Source organism: Solanum stenotomum, chromosome 12, assembly GCF_019186545.1.
Source record: "Solanum stenotomum isolate F172 chromosome 12, ASM1918654v1, whole genome shotgun sequence".
Taxonomy (NCBI): domain Eukaryota; kingdom Viridiplantae; phylum Streptophyta; class Magnoliopsida; order Solanales; family Solanaceae; genus Solanum; species Solanum stenotomum.
The window spans coordinates 38487362-38510530 of record NC_064293.1 but is presented as its reverse complement, the minus strand read 5'-3'; the positions used below and the strand labels follow the sequence as shown (position 1 = coordinate 38510530).

Here is a 23169-nt window from a genome sequence, read left to right as displayed (position 1 = left end):
TTGCAATATTTTCTTGTTGGTGCTGGAAACGAGGCACGGCAGCAAACTAGTAACAACCATACAAAATACATAGAAAACCTAGACTACCGAAGATGGAAGAGTGAGCAGCAACGAAGAGAAGAATTTACAGTTATCTGGGGTTTGTTGAATGCTAAAATCTAGATAGAACGTAGGTCCAATTATGACTGGTAGCAGGACTTAAGTACGTCAGCTGATAATTGGCATCAATAGATGACACTAAAACAGGAGACATATTGAAGACTCCAATAATACATAAGCCATTTATCAAAAATAAAACTAACACGGAAATCACTACATCAGTAAAAATTGCTATTGAAAGGTGAACCAACATTGAGCAACGGGCAAAATAGAGTGTTAAGCATTGCTGAGATAGCCAAAAAGCACACGAGCATAAAATTACATGCCTACACTTCTCCGAGACCTTCAAGTATATCTAGATCTCATATCTAAGTACCAAAATGGTAACACGAAAAAAAACAAACAGCACACAATCAGTTGATCAGAACCATAAATCGTATCCTCAATAAATAGCCTACAAAAGTTTCCAACACCCAAAGATAGTGAAATACACATCTGGATTCCAACTGATAATCTCATGTCCCGCTTATAACATCAATACACAAATCACGCCGGGAAGCACTCAGCAAATCCTTTGACCAGCATATCACTGCAAGGAAGTGAGACGAGTATTCAAGCACATCATTATTTTTTATGAAGAAACTATTATCAGTTTAAGGACCCATTTGGCCATAAAACTAAAAAAATATTATCTAATAGCATTTCACATTCATTTCCATTCCAAAATGGAGATGTGGGTATAAAGTAGCTTTAGTTGATAAATAAGCTCAACGGGTTCATCAAACCTGAGGATGCTGCAAAACTTGCTGCTGCTGTTGAGGTTGTGCGTAATTTCCATATCCAGCATAGCCCGCATAATACTGATTTGGATCCTGAGCTGGGGGAGCATAACCATAACCATCATATCCAGCTGTATACCCATAATAACCAGCATATTGGTTTGGATCAACCTGAGGCTGCACATACCAGATGGAACATAAGATTCAGATTGGTATTTGACTGGGAAGTGCGAAAACCAGAAATTATAATTTTGGCATTACTTACCTGCTGCTTGTTAGCAGGACTTCGACCCCAGGAAAGACGGATGCTTTGTCCACCCAGCTGAGTTCCATTTAATACCCGTATAGCTTCCTCAGCACAACTTCTGCAATAACAAGGATGGACCATGTGTTAATTCTCCAAGCATTGAGATTGATCCTCTTGAGAAGGCTAATTTATTACTATACCTGTCAGCAAACTGAATAAAGCCACACCGCTTGCCTACTGGTATTTTTACATGAAGCAACTGCCCATAATGTCCAAAAATCTGCCTTAGATGTTCATCCGTTATATTGGAATCCAAGTTCCCAACAAAAATCTGCAACCAAAATTCATTTGGATATGAGTACAAGCTAACAGAACATCAAATGATGCCAGAAAGAAATGTACTGACAGTGGTATTAGAAGGGTCATCCTCATTTTGAGTTCCAGGTGAACTTTGATACGAAGCTGCAAATGGAAGAGGCAAATGTGAAGAGAGGGTGAACTTTATGCTCCATGAGTAAGATGAAGTACATTGCACATTTTTGCAATGACAGAACAGTTGGAATACAAAACTACAAAGCATATGTATGTACCATAAATAAACCATAACTACAAGGCAAAGGCTGGCCAGAAAACTACCACTATCACCATCAGTAGAACAAATAAGTGCAAAGGTTCCCAGTAAGAGGACACTATTATATATAATTCAAGAGATGAGACTGCACTATTATTTCACAATTAAATAGATCAAGCATCAGACTTATGATTGCATTGCTCCAACAGGGCAAGAANAAATTCATTTGGATATGAGTACAAGCTAACAGAACATCAAATGATGCCAGAAAGAAATGTACTGACAGTGGTATTAGAAGGGTCATCCTCATTTTGAGTTCCAGGTGAACTTTGATACGAAGCTGCAAATGGAAGAGGCAAATGTGAAGAGAGGGTGAACTTTATGCTCCATGAGTAAGATGAAGTACATTGCACATTTTTGCAATGACAGGACAGTAGGAATACAAAACTACAAAGCACATGTATGTACCATAAATAAACCATAACTACAAGGCAAAGGCTGGTCAGAAAACTACCACTATCACCATCAGTAGAACAAATAAGTGCAAAGGTTCCAGTAAGAGGACCCTATTAGATATAATTCAAGAGATGAGACTGCACTATTATTTCACAATTAAATAGGTCAAGCATCAGACTTGATTGCATTGCTCCAACAGGGCAAGAAGGCTAATAACTTTTACCTCTTACAGGTCTCAAAAGAAGCAGAATATGTATTGATTGAGAACACAAGCTGACAGACATTTGACTAAAAGGTTTAAGAAACCAGGAGGCATGTCTAACAGTTTGGAGAGGCAATCAAGCATTCGAGAAATGGACACACATTTCAACTGATGGATCACCAAAAAGAAAAAAGGTTCTTCACATACAACAATGTATATACTCAGATGTGCTTTTGGGAGTTCAGAAGCAAGAAAAGATTTATGTTCAAATTTGTGAAGGATGGGCCATAGTTTGGCAAAGGGGCAAGAGGAAGACCAATATATAAATATACAAATAGAAAAATTATTTAGAAGTTGTATATACAGTTATACACCATCAGATGGATCTGCGGTTACTGAATAATATCATGAACTTGCCAGCCCGCACGTCATTATCTTATTACATACTATCTCATGCATTAAGATAATTTTATTTTTTAATGCTTTGGCATGTGCCCTATCAAACAAGAAAGACGAGAAAAGGCAGGAAAGGGGTGCTAGTTTCCCATATAATGTAACAACTAACAAGTAACTATACATACAGCTACCAGCACTCCAGTAGATAAAAAGTCTAATCCCTTTTTTTATCAAGAAGATATTACTATTAATTTGCTACCGGGCATAGATTATTCAAGCTTCTTGAATAAAACCTACAGATTATCTGAATTGTATAATAAGTATTCCAAGTATAATAATTCATAATTTAAAAAACAAGAAAAAATCATAGTCAAAGAAAAAATGATTTTAACACCACCCAAATAGTAATAGCATCACAAAAATAAAAAAATGCGTACTGAAAAGTTGTACCAACAAGAAACAAATGATGGCAGGAAACTTCTCGTCCCTATGAAGGGGGAATACTGAACAGGTTCACAAGGTAAATGGAGCAGAACTAAGAAATGATTTCAGGACTAGGATTACTAAATTAATGAACGAGACTGCCACAAATCGTAGAGGTATACTGAAGATCAGAGTGTAACACGAGGCAAGCTAACAAGATATTGAAATTAAAGAATTAGGAGGCTGAAACATAACACTAAAGTGAAATGGCTGAAACATAACACTAAAGTGAAATGGCTGAAACATAACGCTAAAGTGAAATGGCTGAAACATAACGCTAAAGTGAAATGGCTGAAACATAATGCTAAAGTGAAATAGCTGAAACGTAATGATAAAGCAAAATGACTGAAAAGTAATGATGAAGTAAAATGACTGAAAAGTAAAGACAAAGTAAAATCGCTGAAAAGTAATGATGAAGTAAAATGGCTGATCATAAAGAAAAAGCAATCTGACTGGAGTCTGGAGTAATGGGAAAAAGTAGCAAAACTTAGAACGGATAAATGTCAAGAGGATCCTACATAGTGAAATTTAACCACATTTAAATGAACTGACTTACGCCACACCACGTCCTAAAAGGTATTTCAGCTGAAACAAGCGTCCAGGCCCTTATATCATAGAGCCTCCAAATCATCCTGCTTGGAGACAAGCGGAGTTTTATGAGATTTAATATTTCAAGGGGAAGTTTTTAACTACTGGAACGAAATGACGTCGATAGCTGGGTACTCATCAAGAATTCAAGAGCATAACAAATGAAAGAAAACATAACAACACCTGCATAGGCGAGCAGAACAAATATAGACTATCACTTTACCCACCAAATTAAAGGAACAGCATCCTCGAGCAATCACAACTTGATCATTAAAGGAATTTATGACAACTAAACAAGACAAAAGATCCAGAATCTAAATGCCGATTGACGTTAGCAAACAAGCTGCAAGCTGGATTTGTTTCACTTAACTGCTACAAAGATTACCACACAACACAGTACATGTACAAACTAGGTTGAGGCATACCTTGACTTTGACCACCCATACTCTTCTTATTAGCTGCAGGACCAATCCGCATGGGCCTTGTGGAGCAAAACTGTCCATTCATCTCAGTCATAGCACGTAACTGCTCACTTTCATCCCCAAACTTAACAAAACCATAACCCTTCGTGCGCCCCGTGGCCTTATCTGTTACAACCTTAGCACCCTTCACAGAAGGATAGTTAGCCCTAAATGTCTCCTGAAGCATATAATCAGAAACATCAGCTGCCAAGTCGCCAACAAATATTGTATGTTCAGGACCATTATCAGAACGTTTTTCACCGGAACCGAGTGAAGCCCAGTTGAGTCTGAAATTTTGCTCAATATTAGGCATCAAGGTCCCATTAAATGCTTGCAGATTCCTTTCTGCAGCAGCATGACTAATAAACTCAATAAAGCCATAACCCTCTGACTGTCCACTTTGCTTGTTACGGATAACTTTAGCAGAGGTCACCTACATAATAGAAAAACAGTTCATATTCTCTAAAAAGGGGAAGTGAAAGAGAAAAAAGACTGCTAATAGTACTATAATAATGCTCATACAGTACAAAAGACAAGAAAGTTAAATTAGAGAGGGGGGGAGGGCAAGTGAAAGTCTGTTTTGGTATATTTCGGCAAGCATGCAACTAAAGGCAACCACCACACAATCATTTAGTATGAACAAGTTTACACACGGATTTAGGCATGGAGTTATTTCTTTATTTAATAAGGTTGTGTAAGGATTATTAGATCCCTTCTTTCACTATCTCAAATAAAGTGACAATTGGCAAAGGCATTCGCCAAAACCCTTTCTAGTGTCAATACCCAAAGTCAATAAAAGAATGAACCAGCAAGGTTACCTTACTTGTCTATGGTTAACCTTAAAATGTTTCAGGAAAAACAGTAACACAATACAGGTTGCAGAAGACAAATTACAGCATACTCACATCCCTTCAACCAAGAAGGTAATACAAGTTCATGAATACAAACTTCCGCATATTTGCATAATGCATACTTCTACCACCAAGGTAATAAAAGTTTCTGACACAAACTACAGCATATTCACATATCTTTTAGCCAGATAGTCCAGCAATACAACAGAAGTGAGAGAATATAAACAACAGCATGTTCACAGGTCACACTGTATACCAACAACATAACACAAGATTAAATACAAACATCAAATTCACATACCTTTTACCAACAAAGGTAATACTAGCCACTGAATACAAACGACAGCATACCCTCATACCTTTTACCAACCATGAAAGACAAGTCACTGAATGCAAATAACAGTTTATTCACATACCTTTAACCAAGAATGTAACCGAAAGTTATTTACTATGAAACTACATCATACATAGAGAGACTATCAAATTAACATTACTCAAATAAACATTCAATACGAAAGATCATATAATTTTGTACCCCAATCACATTCTCAAACTCGAAAAAGAACAAGAACCATTCGAAAACTTACCAAGAATCTATATCAAGTTGTTCAAGAAAAAAATAAAAAGGGGCATTAACAGTAGCATACCTCTCCAGTTTGTGCGAAACAGTTGAGAATGTATTGTTCATCCATCCAAAACTGTAGATCTCCGATCCAAAGGCTTCGGATCTCATCAGCACTAGTCGGCTGGACAGAACCGGTAGTAGCAGCCAAACCAGAGGCGTTGTACTGAGGTTGTTGTTGTTGGGGTGGAGGAACTCCGCCCTGTTGCGGAGGTTGCTGGTAATAATATCCCGATTGCTGCGGAGGCGCAACCTGATACTGCGGCGGCTGCTGAGCCATCCACTGCTGTGTCTGCTGGTACTGTGGTGGTGGAACCATGGAATTCGCTGGCTGCATCGTGATGAAGATGGGGTTCAGAGAGGGGGAACGATGGAACCCTAGAAGGATGTATGGAGGAACACGAGAAGTGTATTGTATGCACGCGTGGCTTTTATTTATTCCGAAACCAGCGGATGAGATATTTTCTGCCCTTGTGGGGTTTTTCCTTTTTTAAGACGAGGATATATATATGGGGAAAAAAATCTTGTATATATACATATCTATAAAAAATAAAAAAAAAATGATTTTAAAAGTGTTTGAATCCATCTCCACTTATAAATTTGGATTTGGACTTAAATTTGAATTAAAAAATAACTTAATTTTGATCAAAGCTAATATACAGAGGCGAGTGTTTATTCGAATCGCTCAATCAAAAAATTGTAATATTATATTTACATAAAACTATATATATAAATTTGAATTCTCTAAACAATAATACGCATGTATTAAGGTAAGAAATCAAGTTTTATTATTAGTATTTCCAACTTTGTGTAACGTGTCTCATTTAGTGATATAGTAGTCAAAGAAACACCAACAATACATTTGAGTATGTAATACTAATCAAGAAAATATACATTCAAGAACATTATGTTTTCCTTGACGTGAGGAGAGCATGCCTCAAAGTGGGCAAAGACAATAATAAATCCAAACCTCAAATGTCGTAGTCGATAGTACAAGTCACGAGTGAGGTAAGACTTCTAAAGATCGTGGGTTAAGTCTTCAAAGGTTAAGGAAAAAGAAGTACTTGAAGACTCAAAAAAGGTGAGAATATCGGATCTGCGTGTCAAGCTCTAATATTTTTAGATCTTCTGACTGAAAAATCTGAATCCACCACATCTTATATAAATTTGATTCAATTTAAATAAAGTTTAATTCAATTTGATCAAGCTCGCATTTATCGAGATAGTTATCAAGCTCATCAAACTTGTTTTGTTCCATTTGTTAGACTCGATGGTAAATCTTGTAAGGGATCTTTATCAGGATGAAATCAATTATTTATCGATTCCTCGTGTTATCGTGATGTTGAATTGTGGTTTAGGAAGCTATTGAAGTTAGGGTGGAGCTCTTGATGACTTATTTCACCAACGAATTAGAACTTTCATGTTTAATGTTAAATAGTTTTTTTTTACACCGCAAATTTACATATTACCTATCTCGTAATTATATCCACTAGAGCCATATTGATATTGTAATTCACATGTCTTGCATACTGTTGTTAAAAATTCAGTTATATATTAATGATCTAGGGTATTTTATTAAAGAAATGTTTAATTGTAAATTGCTTTCAATCAATATGATTTGGCTGTTATTTCTTTCATTAAGTAATTGTTATGTATCACCTTAGCTATTTTACTGGTTATGAGACTGATGTATAATATATGTGATAATAGAATATTTGGCTAGATTTGACATTAACACAAATAAGTTGAATCAAATTAAAATTATTAATCTAACTACTAGCAACCATAAGAATAGTTATGTCTCAATCCTAAACTCATTAGATGTTCGAGTTAGCTATATGAATTATCACACGAATTATTTCACTTAATCTTACATCCATTTCATATCATTTATTATTTCTTAAAAAACGTAATGTAGACGGGGAATAATCTATTTATAGCTTTCATGAGGTTTACTTTGTTTGAATGGGCCCTGCAGAGCGCGATCCAGATTTAGTCGGAACTCTAATGTGGGCTCCAGACACCGGATGGGAAAAAAAAAAAAAACTTTGTTTGAGGCGTACATTTTGATAAAGCACATGACTTCTACATGAAGCAATAATCCCTTGCTTATGTAAGGCTGAGTTTGTTGAATTGAATAACACTGGCTCTCTTCTTCTACCAGTGACGATAGCAGCATTTATATGCTGTTTTTTTTTTCTTCTTATATTTGTACTTTTTTGTTCACTTTTACGGTTCAATTTAAAAAATTGACAAATAATATCTCACTTAACTTTTAATTTATTTTTGTTATTAATTATATTCATTTTTTAAAAATATTGAATTATTATATTCAAAAGTAATATACTAAAATTATTGTTTTAAAGTATTTATTATTTCTTGTCATATCAATATTGGACATGTGAAAATGTAATAAACCAAACTTTGGAAGTTGAAAATTAAGAAATTGATAAAAATATCAGGCGGCTGTAACTTTTGTCATGCAGCACATACGCATCCTTAGTTGGTAAAGCGTGACAATTTTTTCCTCGTAAATATATTTTGTTACTTTAATTAGTTGAATGTTAATTAAAGTGAGATGTTTAAAGAAGATATTTTACTTGATATAAAGTGTAAGAATAAAAATAAGACTTCTGAAATTAATAATATAAAATAAATTATAAATATTTATGTGGTTATAACTCATCTCACTATAAAATAAAATGGTTAAAATTAAATTATTTCTCATACTAAATATAGAAATGAGTATTTTCTTTTTTGCTACCAAAGCAAAGAAGATTGTCAGAAATGTAGACTATCACAGTTAAATTGGGGTGAATTGTCACTTTACTATTTGATACCCAAACTAGCAAGTAGCAACTCACATGTAGCTCTCTATCCAAGATAGATATAATTGCATTTCCCCTTTAAAGAATTGAGAAGCCAATCATTTTTTTTAAAATAAAAAGTATAATAAGATGAGCAATGCCACCAACTTGGCCAGGCTTATATAAGGACAAAATCAACTCTCTTTTCATCCTCCAAACCAACCAACCACCTCTCTTGCAGCCACCATTTTTTCCTCCTAAATCCTCTTCTTTCTTCCAACCTCCAAGAAAATGGAATTCTCAACTTTCCATCCCTCAACATGGAATTCTTTTTTCACCTCTCCTCTCCTTTTTCCCTATCAGTTCATTCCTGAGAATTATGTTCACTGGAGAGAGACCCCTGAATCTCACATATACTCTGCTGATCTTCCAGGTAAACACACACACACACAAAAAAAAAATAGTGTTGAACTAGTTAAAGTGACTCTTTTTTGGACACCCTTTGCTTTTTTCTGTATTGGGTATTAATTTTCTTGAATTTTGGATGATTTTTTTTTTTTTTGATAGGTGTGAAGAAAGAGGAAATAAAGGTGGAAGTTGAGGATTCAAGCTATCTGATAATAAGAACTGAAGCAGCCAATGAAACAACAGAGCCAATAAGGAGCTTTATGAGGAAATTTAGGCTACCTGGAATGGTGGATATGGAAGGAATTTCTGCTAGTTATAGAGATGGTGTTTTGACAGTCACAGTTCCAAGAACACTTGTGAGAAGGGGATTTTTCATTGAACCAGATGACTTGCCAGAAAGCATAGTGAATCTTGGTGCTAGTGCTGCTTGATTATTTTGTTTCCAAGCAAGATTTGGTTGATATTAATACCTAATCTTATTATTATTAGTATTATTATTGGGTTTAGGGAGGGGGATTTCAAGATTGTGCTCTCTTTGAGATTATGTACATAGTTAGATCAATGGTAATCCTTAAACTGAATTTGCTGTCATTCCAAAAACTTTTGAGCTTGAAAAATACTATATTTGTAGCAGTCTATTTACCCTGATTTTACATCCCTTCTCCTTTTCATGTTCCACCCTCCCATTTTTATTTAGAAGTAAAAGAACAAAAACCAAGGGTGTGTTTCATGACGGAAAATATATGAGTTTCTTATTTATTTTTAATATTTGGTAAGTGCATTCTAAATTATTATCTTAAATATTTATGCATTAGTATCTCCAGGGAAAATCTGGGCATGATAGTTTCAGAATTCAATGCACCACCATTGGAAGTTGAATTTGGTTAATTAAGAAGAAAAGCATTGGAAGCTTCAAAAAATATCTTCATCTTTACCGAGGGAGCAGGGAAGACGATAATATGGAAGAGTGAGATAAGAGGGTAGAATTATTTTACCTAAATTCAATAAACAAATTTTGGGCTAAAAAAGAATTTAACAGTAGGTGGATGGTGATATTTTTTTGGCAATAGAATCTAAATAAAGCTTGGGGACGGCAGTCACTAGGTGGGCCCTTCGGCCCCTTTACTTCACGTCTACTTTAACCAACTTTTAGTTTAATGAACTGCAACTTGCCCTTGCCAGATAATTAAAAATTACAACTTGCATGATTTTAAGCAAAAGGCTGCAACTTGCAAAAGCCACACACGGAGTATGATCAATGCAATCAAAAATATCTTATCCAGATTTACTGCCACCCGCAAGGCAACTGACCAATTTAGTGGATTCAAACTCAATAAATGAGGTTAGTTTCTACTATTAGATTAACAGGGTAAGTTTTGGCACTATATCTAAAAAATAATATGTAGTTGTCGAAAATAAGTGGAACTAGTTACTTGAAAATAAAGCAGGTACTACTAAACTGCCAAGATACAGTAATCCTAAAACTAACAGATGCTCTCAGACAATCACATAGAGTCCCTAATGGACTATCTAAAAGTCAGATCAATGATATGGTGTTAGAGAATGGGAAGTTAAAGATAAAGTGAAGCTCTCTTCACAATTCAGATATTAACGGTTTCTAGTCTTTCTTGCTATACATGATGTACAAATTGCATGTATAGCAATATCAAGAAAGATTTAGAACTTTTATCCAACTAGAAAGAAAATTCTTACACCTTCATAGAGAGTCGTCTAGTTGGATTTCCCATGGACACTTTAATCAATTCCAATATCTCAACAGCTTCTCTCAATCTTTTGTCCACAGGCTCTTTCATTGCGTGAGGTTTAGTCCTGCATAAATTATGTCCAATTAGCTCACTATAATCTAATGTATGGAGAAAGAAGATTAAGCAACTGGGATTGGTATACTAAAGAGCAGACCTCTTGTCAGCTTTTGATCTTCTTGAAAGCTCTTCCACATGATTGTGCAGTCTCTTCAAAAGAGCAGGCGACTTGCACACAGCTTCAACACCTTTTTTCTCTGTGAATATCTTCTTCAGAAGATCGGAAGCAATGAAATATCCCTCTTCTTTGTTTCTGAACAAGCATTTGCAAAGCAGAAATATATAAAGCTTACGTCATCTGAAGTGCATTGGAAACTTTATTTTAATGCTCAATATTTCAATAGCAAACCTTAAAAACTCCGACACTATTGTTTCCAGTGATCCATAGCTTTCAATTAGTACATCAATCAAATGTGGATATCGGGAAAGGTTTCTGAGAGTGGAGAGAGCAGGTTTAAGAACTTCTTGATCAGGTATGCTCCGGCTGAGAGAGCGGATCAGCTTAAACAATGTACCAACAGCACCCGCAGCAACAAGTTCTTCACAACACTTTTGTGAATGTTGTGTTGCCATATCTATCATAGGAAAAATGAGGAAATTATTGCTTTGTGATCCCTAGGTGAACAATCTTGATTGAATGCAAACCCATGATCTTCTAAACATGCATTGTTCTAACATTTATTGTTAAATTAAAGTCTAGTCTCTATAGAAAAGAGCTGCACAACAAATAAAAGGACAACATACATCAGACAAGACCGCACAACTCAGTTAAGGGCAATGAAATATGAGATATAACGCCAACATTGGTAAGTAAATGGACATTGACAACAAGAGATGATCAACAATATTTGTGCCAGATGCACAAGAAACTTACTCAGAGTTGCACAGATATGAAGAATGTCACTGACACTTCTCATATTCAGAAGTTCTGACAATGCTGCGACAAGTCTGTTTATTATGCGCATACCATCATCAACATTTGCAGCAGATTTTTGTATTTTCAGACGCAAATCAAGAAGCTGCCCTCTTAAATCTTTTCTTGCAAGGTATCCTTTCATGTATGCCTGCATAGCGAAAAATAAAGCATGAAAACAGAAAATTCAAAAAGAAAGGCAGATGCTGCTGCTTCAACTCCACATAAATTTGGAAATATTCAGAACATAAACAAGAAAATTATCCAAGAAGATCTCTAGCAGATCCCCTACGGTATAGGCACAATCAGTACAAGCTTAATCATGCAACACCGAGCTTCATTCTATATGGCTAATAACATCTGAACTTCAGAAGTTGCCTCAAGAATGTTAAGAAAAGCACGGTGCTATTAGAGAGATCAATAACTTACTTGGATCACAACAATTCGGTGCTTGTTTCTTGAAACACTTTGGCAGGCTATCCATCCTCGGACATACGATTGGATGACAACTGCTGATTTTGTTCTCTGTTTATTTAGTAATTTACCTCTCCACCACCTTTGCAACTTTAACACTGCTAACAGTGTCAGGTACTTCTTTCTTGAAGCACTTTGTCGGGCTTTCCATCCTTGGGCATGCGATTGGATGACAACTGCTGCTTTTGCTCTCTGTTTATGAAGCAATTTACCTCTCCACCACATTTGCAACTTTAATATTGCTTGAAGTAATTGGTCCTTATTTCTTGAAGCACTTTGCCGGGCTAACCATCCTAGGATATGTGATTGGATGACAACTGCTGCTTTTGTTCTCTGTTCATGAAGCAATTTACTTCTCCACCACCTTTGCAACTTTAATACTGCTTGAAGTAATCGTTCCTTGTTTCTTGAAGCACGTTGCCGGGTAATCCATCCTAAGGCATGCGATTGGATGACAACTGCGGCTTTTGTTCTCTGTGCATGAAGCAATTTACATCTCCACCACCTTTGCAACTTTACTACTGCTTGCAGTAGTATTTTAAGTTCAAGAGCCTGGTAACCCAATTTTGAGACGTTACGGTAGCAAGAGGCACCTGGAATACCATGCATTATGTTGATTATAAGCAGGAATAGAAAAGGTCAATAATGAAACTTGTGATTGAAAAATAAAGGCACCTAGGAGCCTCTTTCTAGTAATGGCTCCTCTTGCAAACCGTTGTATTTCCAAAATGGCGTGCTTTTGGTGAAGGAATGCTTTCTGGTATTTCAGGCTTCGAACTGCAGCTTGAATCCTTATAACAGCCTCTTTTTCAATGACCAGTTTTCTCCTTGTTAACCAGCCACGACAATGGCTCTGGCACAATGACATATCATGATAAAGTTGCATGAGATGCTAAATGCAATCCTTGTTAGAGTAATTCATGTAAGGTTAACCATAGAGGTTATCAATACAGAGGCCAGAAATGATACAACAATTGACTGTCTGCAAAGTCAGGACGGAATAGCAGCAAGAAGTGTGAAAACAAAGTGTTGCAGTTCAACATTTTTGCCAAACTAAGGCAACAACGTTTAGAAATATAAACGTTATAAAATACACATCTTCTTAGATAAGCTTACAATGTTTCTGGTTTATCTATCTACATGTCTCCTCATGCTAACTGGTGCAAACACGCTATTTAAGCCTGAAGAAACACTAAGCCTATCCTCTAGGCTGATGATTCAACAATATATAGAAATATAATCTGCTCATGAAAGAAAATACTTAAATTTCTGCATTTTGACTAGGAGTCACAAACATTTGGAACCCTGCACCTTATGTGATTGATGATTTCTGAAGGATGCAGGATACAACTATCAGAAAATACAAGGCAAATGCATGAAAAATAGAAGCTACACCACCTAATTCCTTTGACCATATGTTGACCTCAACAGAATGTACTTCAAATTGAGTGACTTAAGAAGCCTGAAGCACCAATTAAAAGGTGTACTCAAGTACAATGTATGGCAGGTCAATATCGATCCAATCACAGAAGTAAAGAAAAATGAATCAATCTATCTATGCTTAAGCCTTTAATATTTCAAGAAATATTTACCTGAATCAAAATAATTTGAGATTTATGCCTATAAACATCTCTTTTAGCAATACATTTGCGGATATAAGCCTGAATTGTAATCACTGACAGAGTTTCCTGTTTGTAGGAATGAAAATCCCTCAAACATCTTGCAGATCGGAAAATACTCTGTATTTTTACTACTGCTTGCTTCTGATCCACAAAATTCTTTCTCATCAACCATCCACGATAGTAACTTTGAATTTTAGTTGCTGCAAAGTGATGACTGTGTAGAGAACTGCTTAATTTATATTCCTTTGAAGCGCATTGGGTTGCTACCGCAGCATTTATTTGACAAATATTATCTTCACATTCCTTAGGAACTTCGTGAAATTGTTCTGTGTTTACAAGACAAGACCTCGCTATCCACCCACGAATACACTTTTGTATGACAATGGCAGCATCAATGAATCTTGGAGTGGACAAATCTTGTGGCAACGAGTTTCTCGTTACATGTTTTCGAGAAATCCAGTCTCTTGAGGCACGCTGGATGATTATTACAGATCTTTTCAACTTAAGAAAAGCATGTCTATCAATCACAAAGGCTGCGTGTTTTTCAAAATTTGCTGAACGGCTCCTTGTACCTGTTCATTTTGTATCAATACAGTAAATGATTAAAATTCTAACATCTAGTACTGAGCAAAAGGGGAAAACAAAGAAGCATATACCACATAGTGATGCCAGATACGCCGGAGAACCAAAGAATTGAATTGATGGTTCCTTCTTTACCCACAGCCATGCTTGTATTGCAGCTTGCAAGATATAAACCGCATTCTTAATCCTCAAATATTTACGTTGCTGCACTGACTGTCTGAAAAGTGACTGTATTACTTTTGCAGCATTTCCTGAAACAATGAAACAAACATCTTTCAGCTGGCTTGAGGGCCGGAAAAACTTTACTCGAAGCATAATTTCAAATTTTCATCCTCAGATGACAAAGCAAAGAATGATGATAGATAAGAGTGACATCTACATCGAAGTCGTTATATACAAGAAGAATAGCTATCTAAGGGAATATTGACGTGCCCCCAAAATTGGTTACAGAAAAAGATTTACACACTAGTAGATAGTTGTCAGATGTAGAAGTTGCTAACATCGCATCAAACCTATCACAGCCCAAGTGCCAACAGCATTTAACTCAAGTTATAATGGATTGAAGGACTAAACATTGCAGAGAAAGTCTAAAATGTCGTGGATGATTACCTTTATGAGTATCATTTCTCCCTCTTAAAATGAAAGACCGCTTTGGACCGCTAGAAGTTTCCTTAGAAAAGCATTTGTTATTTTGTTGTGCCATCTCTTGCCACCAAGCCATTACAGCCTTAAAATTTCTGGCAGCATCTGTATCATCAAAAAGGTCATAAAGACCATGAAATTAAACTAATTCAAAGGGATGTCGATGACATAAATATAGAGCTGTTACAAAGGAGAGACGCCTTCATGTGAAGAGGGATCACCTCTACCCAAAATTATTTCCATAAAGAAGTGGGAACCTTTTTCATAAAATTCAAATTCATTGAAAATAGAAAATTAAAACTTAAAAAGCTTTATTCTAACCAACTTTGATGAAACTAGAAGAATATAAATATGATGGAAAACAAAAATTTCTTCAGTATTGACAACTTTATGGTTCCAAGAAAAGGGTTCTGCTGTATGGTTATCAATCAAAACTATGCTCTCTGCAATTTATATAAACAGTGTCTGCAGTGCTCACTACCATTTGGTGTTGTGGAAAGATTTTTGCTGCATGGTGTTATCCAAAACTTTTTTTTGCAGGTACCAGGTAACTTTGTCCACCAAGGCTAGGACAGGGGATACCTACGACCTCCCACCACCAACAGGTACCAAGTAACTTTGTCCACCAAGGATAGGACAGATGGGAAGAATCACCTAGTGTTTTTTGTCTCCGCTGAGTTTTGAACTTGAGACCTCAGGGTTCTCAACCACTTCATTGACCACTAGGCCACACCCTTGGGTGCTGTGTTATCCAAAAATTTACTTCCTCTAGTTCATATAAACAGCTATATTAATGAATGTTTCAAGTCATTTGTTGGCCAAACATATGAAATAAATAAACAATAAACTTTCTAAAACTAAAATCCCTCTAAAGAACCATCAGAGACCTTCACCATCCTTCCAATGTGTTTGTTCTTTATCTACAGCTGCTTGGGGATGCATAAACCACTGATCTGTGCTTAACCGTCTCCTTTCGGGACTTTGACAATTAAATCCCAATAACTTGTGGAAGTTTAATTGATCCTGTTAAAAGACATCAATGGTCATGACTTTCCTAAATGAATACTGACACTAGTTTGTTGCATATAATCTACAATGAATAATTACCTTGTTTCGTTTTACTAGTAGTTGATACGAGAGAAACACCAAGAGAATAATGACACTCTGACCATTGCATGCACCGTTTGTTTCCAGTATATCACTGACTTGTATTACCTGCAGAAATACATTTTTAACTTGCAATCATACAATTTTCTTCCCACAAGTATAGAATTGGATTATTCCTGCCACCCCGAAATGAATTACGATGTTTAGCTTGACATGGTTTTACTTAATCGACACACTAAAATAAAATAACTACGAAAATCATTTTGGTCAAATGAATTATTCTGATTGCATAATAAGCAGTAAAACTTAACTTTCCTAGTAGAAACGACCAAAAGGGAATGATGGACATGGAATTGGGACTGAAGGATTTGACAAAAAAGGTAGATCATTAAGTGAACAACGATACCAAATTCATAGAATTTCATAAATGGTATTGTGACCTCCAGAAGGTAATGTATTTAAAAGCATTAAGGTATCAGACAAATGGTTTCATCCACTTTTGAAATGAATCCCAAAAAAATTGGTTAAGGTCAGGACAGGGTCATTTCTACAAATTGACTCTCTTTCTCAGTTCAACAGATAGTTTCAACAAAAGACTAGAGAACATAGAAAGGGATAAACGCTCATATGAAGTATGTACAGTGTCATATCCAGTCACTAGGAACATCGATTAATAAGGAGGAATGCACTTCTGGCACGAAAAGACTAAGAGGGCAACTACCCAGCAAACTTCAAATTGTCAGATATTGTATCTGCATTACTGCATAGGTAAACTACATAATGGTTGTTTTGCATAGGCTTGGCTCCCCTAACAAGCTGTGGAGTGTGTAATAGTAGAAAATCCTTGCTTGCCTCAATTTTTTAGGAGCAAATGCTTGCAATACATGAAACTTTACAAGCAAATGCTTGCAACACACTGCTACTTGAGATATCCCGGAAAATATAACAATTGTTTGAGCCACAGTTAATGTTTAGTCACAATAGAAGCCCTTTTAACATATAATTTGCCTGGCAAAGAAGAATGTATGCTGTTTTGATTAGAAGGTACTTCATTCAGATTAATATGTGAGTGCAGAAGCCATGTAAATAGTTTGAAACACTTATAGGACAAACAAGAAATCTGGCATATTCATACTATGTAAAAAAATCAAGTACTCGTAGTATTATTCTTATTTGAAGGGGGAAACTTCATCCTCAGAAAACAACACTTGGAGCAGCATCGCGTTGAAAAACGCAGAATTATTTGCTAATTGTTTTAATAAGATGATAACAGAATTATAGATCATTCAATCCTTACAGACTTATAACAGAATTACAACAGAATTATATATATATATATATATATTCACCTCTGGAAACTTCCCCAATAGCAATGGCAGCTTTTGAGATAGAATAAAATTGTGCACTGCATCTGTGTAATCAACTGCAGATACTATGGAAACTTCTTCTTTTGTTTCACAGAGTGCCTGTAATATCATCACAAAATGATATTGAGCTGCAAAATTGTATTAGTAGAATTTTAAACAATGATACATTCATGGGATAACATTCAAGCACCTGATAAGAGCAGGAACAGCGGTGGTCCTTGCGGAAATAATAATCAAGCAAGCACCACATAGCTTTTCCATCAACCAATGATGAAAAATTTTCGACCTCGAGATCATAACTTCCACAAATTGCCTGAAACATTCAGTGATCACGTTCATATGCAGAATCCAAACCCTCATCATACAGGAAGCAATAATCTTCTAATGAGTCTACTACTTTACGAGTGTTAGGGTATTCCACAGTGGAAGCTACACACTCTGCAGCCAAGGTTATTTGAAAACTAAGTGTGAGTGTTACTACCGCCTCTAGAAATACTGGAAATATGGTATTTAGACTGCGGGGTTAACGTGTCAAACAATCCAAATAATTGGGGTTTACTACATTTTGATTAATCAGAGGCATATTCACCATTAAATCCTGTATGTTCCCTTTGCATCACAGTTGAAGAGCTATGTTTTCCAGAAAGGAGACAAAAGGATAATCCAAGAGAGTAGTGCATTCAAAATGCCTGTATAGAATCACACCCCGTATGAATTGAATTTATTTCATCTACGTCAACTAATCAACCTTTAAGCATCACTAAACCATAGGTGAAATAATCAGAGTTCAGATCACCAAGTAACAATATACTGAAAGAATGGGAAAGCATCATCACAAAACCAAGTGAGAATGATACTAGGATCACCACAGGGTTGATTTAAAGAAAATAATACTGCCATTGTCACAGAGTATTAAATTACAACAATACCTGGATCCAACTCAGGAGCATGTCCAAGTGAGTGCAGCCATTTGAGTCTTGCTGTAAAGGAAAAGATGAAAAGCATTACCTAATTTGACTCGCTTATAAAAGAGGACTTTCAGTGTGTGAATATAAAGTAATCACTCTTTTAGACACAATGAGCATTAACACATAGACTAACAGTATTGCAAACTAGAGGTTCAGATTTCCTATTTTACCCAATTTACACCACTACTACTCACATTATAGACTTATTAAGTTCTTAAAAGACATTTTGATTTCAACCAGAACCTTTCTATGTGAGTGTTTTTTATCTGGAAAGTAGATGAAAATAATAACTACAGTCCAAACTGAGCATACCTTAACAACTCCTCGGATTTTAAAAATCTCCTCAGACAAAAGTGATTTGTTGATTAGAAGTGGCAACTGCAGAATGTACAGAATATATCATGAGAATATAAAAGGAGTAAAGGACTACAAAATTCAACTTCCAGTGATTTGATCTCATAATTCCTGCAGCTAACAACAGATTTTATAATAGTAAGGAAACTGGAACAACTGAGTAAACTGAGAAAGGATTTATTGCATAACTAAATATTTTTTAATACAAAAGCACCAGGTAATAGATCATAACTCGTTATAATTAAGGTTAGATTTTTTAGCTTGTAATGACATAGATGGAATATTACTAGGAATACTACATTTTACCTGCAAGTGCACGAACATGTTCCAGAGCAATGAAATGGTGAGCTCCTTGTCTCCATCAACTATGTCTGCTGCCATAATTATAGTTCCATCTTGATCACAAAATGGTACACCTGCCTCCTGGAGATATTGTAAAACAGTGCCACAGTTCGCCAAACTCTTCTTGCGAGTATCTGAGGGGACAACCATTTTCTGACATAGAACAGAAAAGCAAGACTTATGTTACCAATCAAGAGAAATAGCTATACACTTCGTGACAACTCTATTTTTAATTTATTCTTTAATGTAATTTATATAGCTATTCACTTCATGCCAATTTTTTGCTAAAAAGAATCAAACTAGAATATAAGAAAGGAGAAGAGAGAAAAACAATTGTTCATAAGCTAACCGAGAGGATAGAAGGATCATGTCGCAAGAGCTGAATGACTCTGCAAAGTTGAATGCCATCTTGAAGGTCCTCAAATAAATCAGCCACACCAAATTGATACTCAAGCAACGGATTCTGCACCAGGAAATATCAATTGTCACAATAAAAAGCTATAAAGAAACACATATGAATGATGTCAAACATGCAGTAAAAGTTTTTTTTTTTGTTTGATCATTGATGGGGATCAAACATGCAGTAAAAGTAAACAAAAGACAAGAGACAATCTGCTATCCAAGAGAAAACCTGCTTGACAAGGAATCTATTTTGTCCAAATTAGACAAGAGACGACCCCATAACCAGAAAAACTCAACCATGTAGTAAAAGCATATGCACTATCAAACTCAGTTCATTAATCAACATGCTTACCTGTTGATATGTCACTTTATAGCCTACGATGACAAGATGCGCAAGTAGATTACCTTCACCATGCATCACATCCGATGGCAAGAATTCTAACATGTATTTAAGTCATAGAAATGTTAATTCGTGAGTTAAATTAAAAAGGAGTAAACAAGCTACTCAAGAAGAATTATGAAGAGTAAACAGGTAATTACTGTTGATCAGTTGACGGCTAGATTTAACATCTGATTGCAAAGAGAAAAGTAAAGGAGATCCTCCATCTAGTCCATCAATACCATATTTAAGTGGCAGACTACTCTGAGTTTTGACTCTATCTAGTATGAGAACAAGCAGCAAAAATCTCTTCAGAACTATGTTGCCTAACTTTTCATAGTAACCAGGTCTATATAAACCCTCCACTAACTTGTTATAAGCATAGGTCTTTGCAAGACCAACATGTGAGAAAAATTGTCTCTCAAGCACCATCTTCAAGAAAGCAATTTCTTGCTCAGAATTGACATCTCCATTCGGTAATAAGGTGTCACCCCCCAAGAGTATGTGCAATCCAATCCGAAGCCAAGTGGGGTTATAACACATCAGGATTCTCAAGGCTTTCTCCTTCATTCCAACATCAGTTACCATGGGACAGTGAGCTCTCATTTTCAGCCGTCCTTCATCAATGGTCTGAAAAAAGATAACCAAAACAGGAGAAACTTTAACTAACAACCATAATTCAAACCACAGTAAAGTAGCCATAAAATTTACCCTGTGATAACAACATCTTGGTTGAATCAACCAATTATTACCTAAGGCTTGCATTTGTTACAGTTTTCAGTTTTGCACTGTGTCTCAAAGGATTTTAGTTGGTGTCTAAAATCTTGATTCCAATATCTAACACATTATCATCTCCTTGAGTAAACATAGCAGAAGAGTACTTAAAAAGCATCATCAAATCAATCAATCAATTCTTCCATACTAGTTGGCATGGCTATATGAATTGTGTTGTCCCCTTTATTCCCTGTTGAAATAGAACCTTCAATATTTCTATTAGTTCTCTTTTTAGCCTATTTCATCCAATACTGATTAGTTTGCCTTCAAGGGGAATTAGGGCTCTCTGAGACTAGAGGTTCTAGCAGTTAGACTATTTTTTTAGCTTCAATCTCCATAAACCTCATCATCTGTTCAAACTTGAGACCAACCATACTTTGTGAAGGCAAAGTTTTCTGAAAGCATCTCATATTATTGTAATGTAGATTAAGCGCATTGTATAATCACTCCGCAGAAAATGGATTTGTAAGGTGATTAAATGGCAAAATTAGCATTTCCATATGTCTAGTAAGAAAAAAGGACTAACCTTTGTTAGTTGAGTCATTGTAGCAAAGACCTCTTTACAGCTTCCTAAGCTCAGGTAAGCACTCATTCTCTCCTTTAAATCATCAAAACTGCAAATCTCCATCAACGAATCTTTAAGTCCAGAAAACATGGAATCCGAAATAACTGTTGTCTCTTCATCTTCAGAATTCGACAACAAATGTCTCTGTCTCTTCGGCCCTCTCCATAGCACATCAACTCCAACAGTGTACCCTGGCCCACTCTCCCTCTTCCCATTTTCCGCAATACACGTCCTATTGGACCTCTCAAATCCTCCAGTAAACTTCGTCACGTCACAGCCACAAGAGCTAGGATTTTCAAACAAGAAATTGAGCCACACAGTTAGCGACTTCGCTAGTGATTTCAACGATCTCTCTTTGTCATTCAACGCCTTCCGTGCTGATTTCGACTGCTCGAGCTCGAACGCCTTTAATCTTCGAGCAGCACTCGACTTCACAGCCGATGGCTTTATGCTTCCACGGCGACGGACGGAGGATACTGGTGTGGTTTTCAAGGCAGTGAAGAACTCTGGCTGTCGGTACGGAGAAGGAGAAGAAGAAATGAAATTCGCTTTCCGTGAATGCTTCGGAGTTTTGAAATTGGAGATGTCTTTGAGAAGAGAAGCAGAAGATGATGAAGAAAGTGGAAGGTTCTGGAAGGGTGACGAGCATGAAGTTTGTGACGGTTTCTTTGGTTCCATTTTCCGGTCAAATTCCGATCTCTGTGAAGATTTGTCTGAAAGAGAAAAATGGTGAATTTTTTATGTTACCATTTCAATTTGAATGTGGAGACGGGCGGGGTTTTTATTAGTAGTAAAATTTTGAATTGTCCTCTGATTCTCGGGTCTCCGGCCCACTCCAAAAGGTAAGGAACCCAGAAAAGGAAAGAGGCTCCGAAAGTAAAAATATTTAGGGTGTGTTTGGCACAAGTGTTTCCTATTTTTCATGTTCGATTGATCAAAATTTGTGAGAACTATTTATTTTCTTTAAATGAGTAAGATGATTTTTGGGATGACGGTGTGGAAAACAAGTTACATAAGTGATATTTCACATTGATAGTATCATCTTCATCTTCAACTTCACACTCTGTAGTCCCCCTTTATCTTCACATCCCATTAGTGGTGTGCATTCGATTTTTCAGTTTGATTTTGTACTATTTGGTTTGGATTTTTCAATTTTTTGTTTTGAAGAAGTGTAACCCAACTCGAACCAAAATAAATTTGATTCGGTTTGGTTTATCTTTTTTTTTATTTGGTTATTCGGTTATGAAATAATGAGAAACATAATCAAAGTTATAGTTACTATTTGAATATATATATATATATATATATACAACGTAAAACACAATATTTAAGAGTAAATCTATTATAGATGTCAAAACATAAATAACCAATCCAAATTAGAATTCGGTTTGATTTTTCAATTTAATCCAAATAGTGCACACCCCTACATCTCATAATATTTGTCTAGATTATTTATAAATATTTTTAAAATAATATTTTTTGCTTGCCTACCTAGCACAACAAATAAATAAATAAAATACTTGTTTCCTGGAAAACAATTTCTAATAAAATATCATTCGTGAAAAAAAATTGTATCACACTGGACACGCCTCAGTCTTATCTACTTTACTTCTCATTAGAACTGTCAAAATAGGTTGCCCACCTCATTCAGGCTAGCCCACACAAGCTTTGAATTTTTATGGGCCAGGTCGGGCTAGCCAATTTTTGGTGTGGGCCAGAAAATGGTCGGCCCAACCCACAAGTATGTGGGCTACGGGCTTTGCCGAGCCAACTCTCTTTTTTTAAAAGTAAAATTTTTATTATTTTTAAAATTAAATTATAATTTAAAAATATTATCATAAATATCGACAAGACAATATTACATAGTGTTAGTGTTACTATTTGT

The 23169-nt window shown here is 35.8% G+C and overlaps 3 protein-coding genes across 4 annotated transcripts; 1 reads left to right on the top strand and 2 right to left on the bottom strand.

Moving 5' to 3' along the window:
* Nucleotides 1–319: 319 nt before the first annotated feature.
* LOC125846290 (polyadenylate-binding protein RBP45) lies at nt 320–6186 on the bottom strand. Of its 2 annotated transcripts, none has more exons than XM_049525671.1 (7): nt 5781–6186; nt 4247–4715; nt 1981–2036; nt 1326–1456; nt 1144–1243; nt 885–1055; nt 320–688 (listed from the first exon to the last, which is right to left on the bottom strand). In XM_049525671.1, the coding sequence occupies exons 1-7, from the start codon at nt 6090–6092 to the stop codon at nt 686–688; spliced, it is 1242 nt and encodes a 413-aa protein (XP_049381628.1). In that variant the 5' UTR covers nt 6093–6186; the 3' UTR covers nt 320–685. The 2 variants fall into 2 exon arrangements, with proteins under 2 accessions (XP_049381628.1, XP_049381629.1); XM_049525672.1 differs by lacking the exon at nt 1981–2036 and adding an exon at nt 1532–1587.
* Nucleotides 6187–8741: 2555 nt separating this feature from the next.
* Nucleotides 8742–9603, top strand: LOC125846299 (15.4 kDa class V heat shock protein). The gene is made up of 2 exons (XM_049525683.1): nt 8742–8995; nt 9130–9603. The coding sequence occupies exons 1-2, from the start codon at nt 8854–8856 to the stop codon at nt 9399–9401; spliced, it is 414 nt and encodes a 137-aa protein (XP_049381640.1). The 5' UTR covers nt 8742–8853; the 3' UTR covers nt 9402–9603.
* An 817-nt stretch (nt 9604–10420) lies between these two features.
* LOC125846280 (uncharacterized) lies at nt 10421–22018 on the bottom strand. The gene is made up of 20 exons (XM_049525659.1): nt 21246–22018; nt 20107–20575; nt 19919–20004; nt 19514–19627; nt 19129–19317; nt 18781–18846; nt 18430–18480; nt 17691–17813; nt 17483–17599; nt 16134–16241; nt 15914–16049; nt 14994–15131; nt 14459–14635; nt 13773–14374; nt 12856–13033; nt 12136–12773; nt 11668–11857; nt 11143–11368; nt 10891–11046; nt 10421–10800 (listed from the first exon to the last, which is right to left on the bottom strand). The coding sequence occupies exons 1-20, from the start codon at nt 21960–21962 to the stop codon at nt 10680–10682; spliced, it is 4602 nt and encodes a 1533-aa protein (XP_049381616.1). The 5' UTR covers nt 21963–22018; the 3' UTR covers nt 10421–10679.
* Between the last annotated feature and the right edge of the window lie 1151 nt (nt 22019–23169).

Coding starts and splice junctions, on each gene's coding strand:
- LOC125846280 (XM_049525659.1), bottom strand. CDS start 21,962: ATGGAACCAAAGAAACCGTCACAAACTTCATGCTCGTCACCCTTCCAG. Junction 20,576..21,245: donor CAATGACTCAACTAACAAAG/GTTAGTCCTTTT, acceptor ATCTTTTTTCAG/ACCATTGATGAAGGACGGCT. Junction 10,801..10,890: donor AGATCAAAAGCTGACAAGAG/GTCTGCTCTTTA, acceptor TAATTTATGCAG/GACTAAACCTCACGCAATGA.
- LOC125846299 (XM_049525683.1), top strand. CDS start 8,854: ATGGAATTCTCAACTTTCCATCCCTCAACATGGAATTCTTTTTTCACC. Junction 8,996..9,129: donor ATACTCTGCTGATCTTCCAG/GTAAACACACAC, acceptor TTTTTTTGATAG/GTGTGAAGAAAGAGGAAATA.
- LOC125846290 (XM_049525671.1), bottom strand. CDS start 6,092: ATGCAGCCAGCGAATTCCATGGTTCCACCACCACAGTACCAGCAGACA. Junction 2,037..4,246: donor TATGGGTGGTCAAAGTCAAG/GTATGCCTCAAC, acceptor TTCCATTTGCAG/CTTCGTATCAAAGTTCACCT. Junction 1,244..1,325: donor TTTATTCAGTTTGCTGACAG/GTATAGTAATAA, acceptor TTGTTATTGCAG/AAGTTGTGCTGAGGAAGCTA.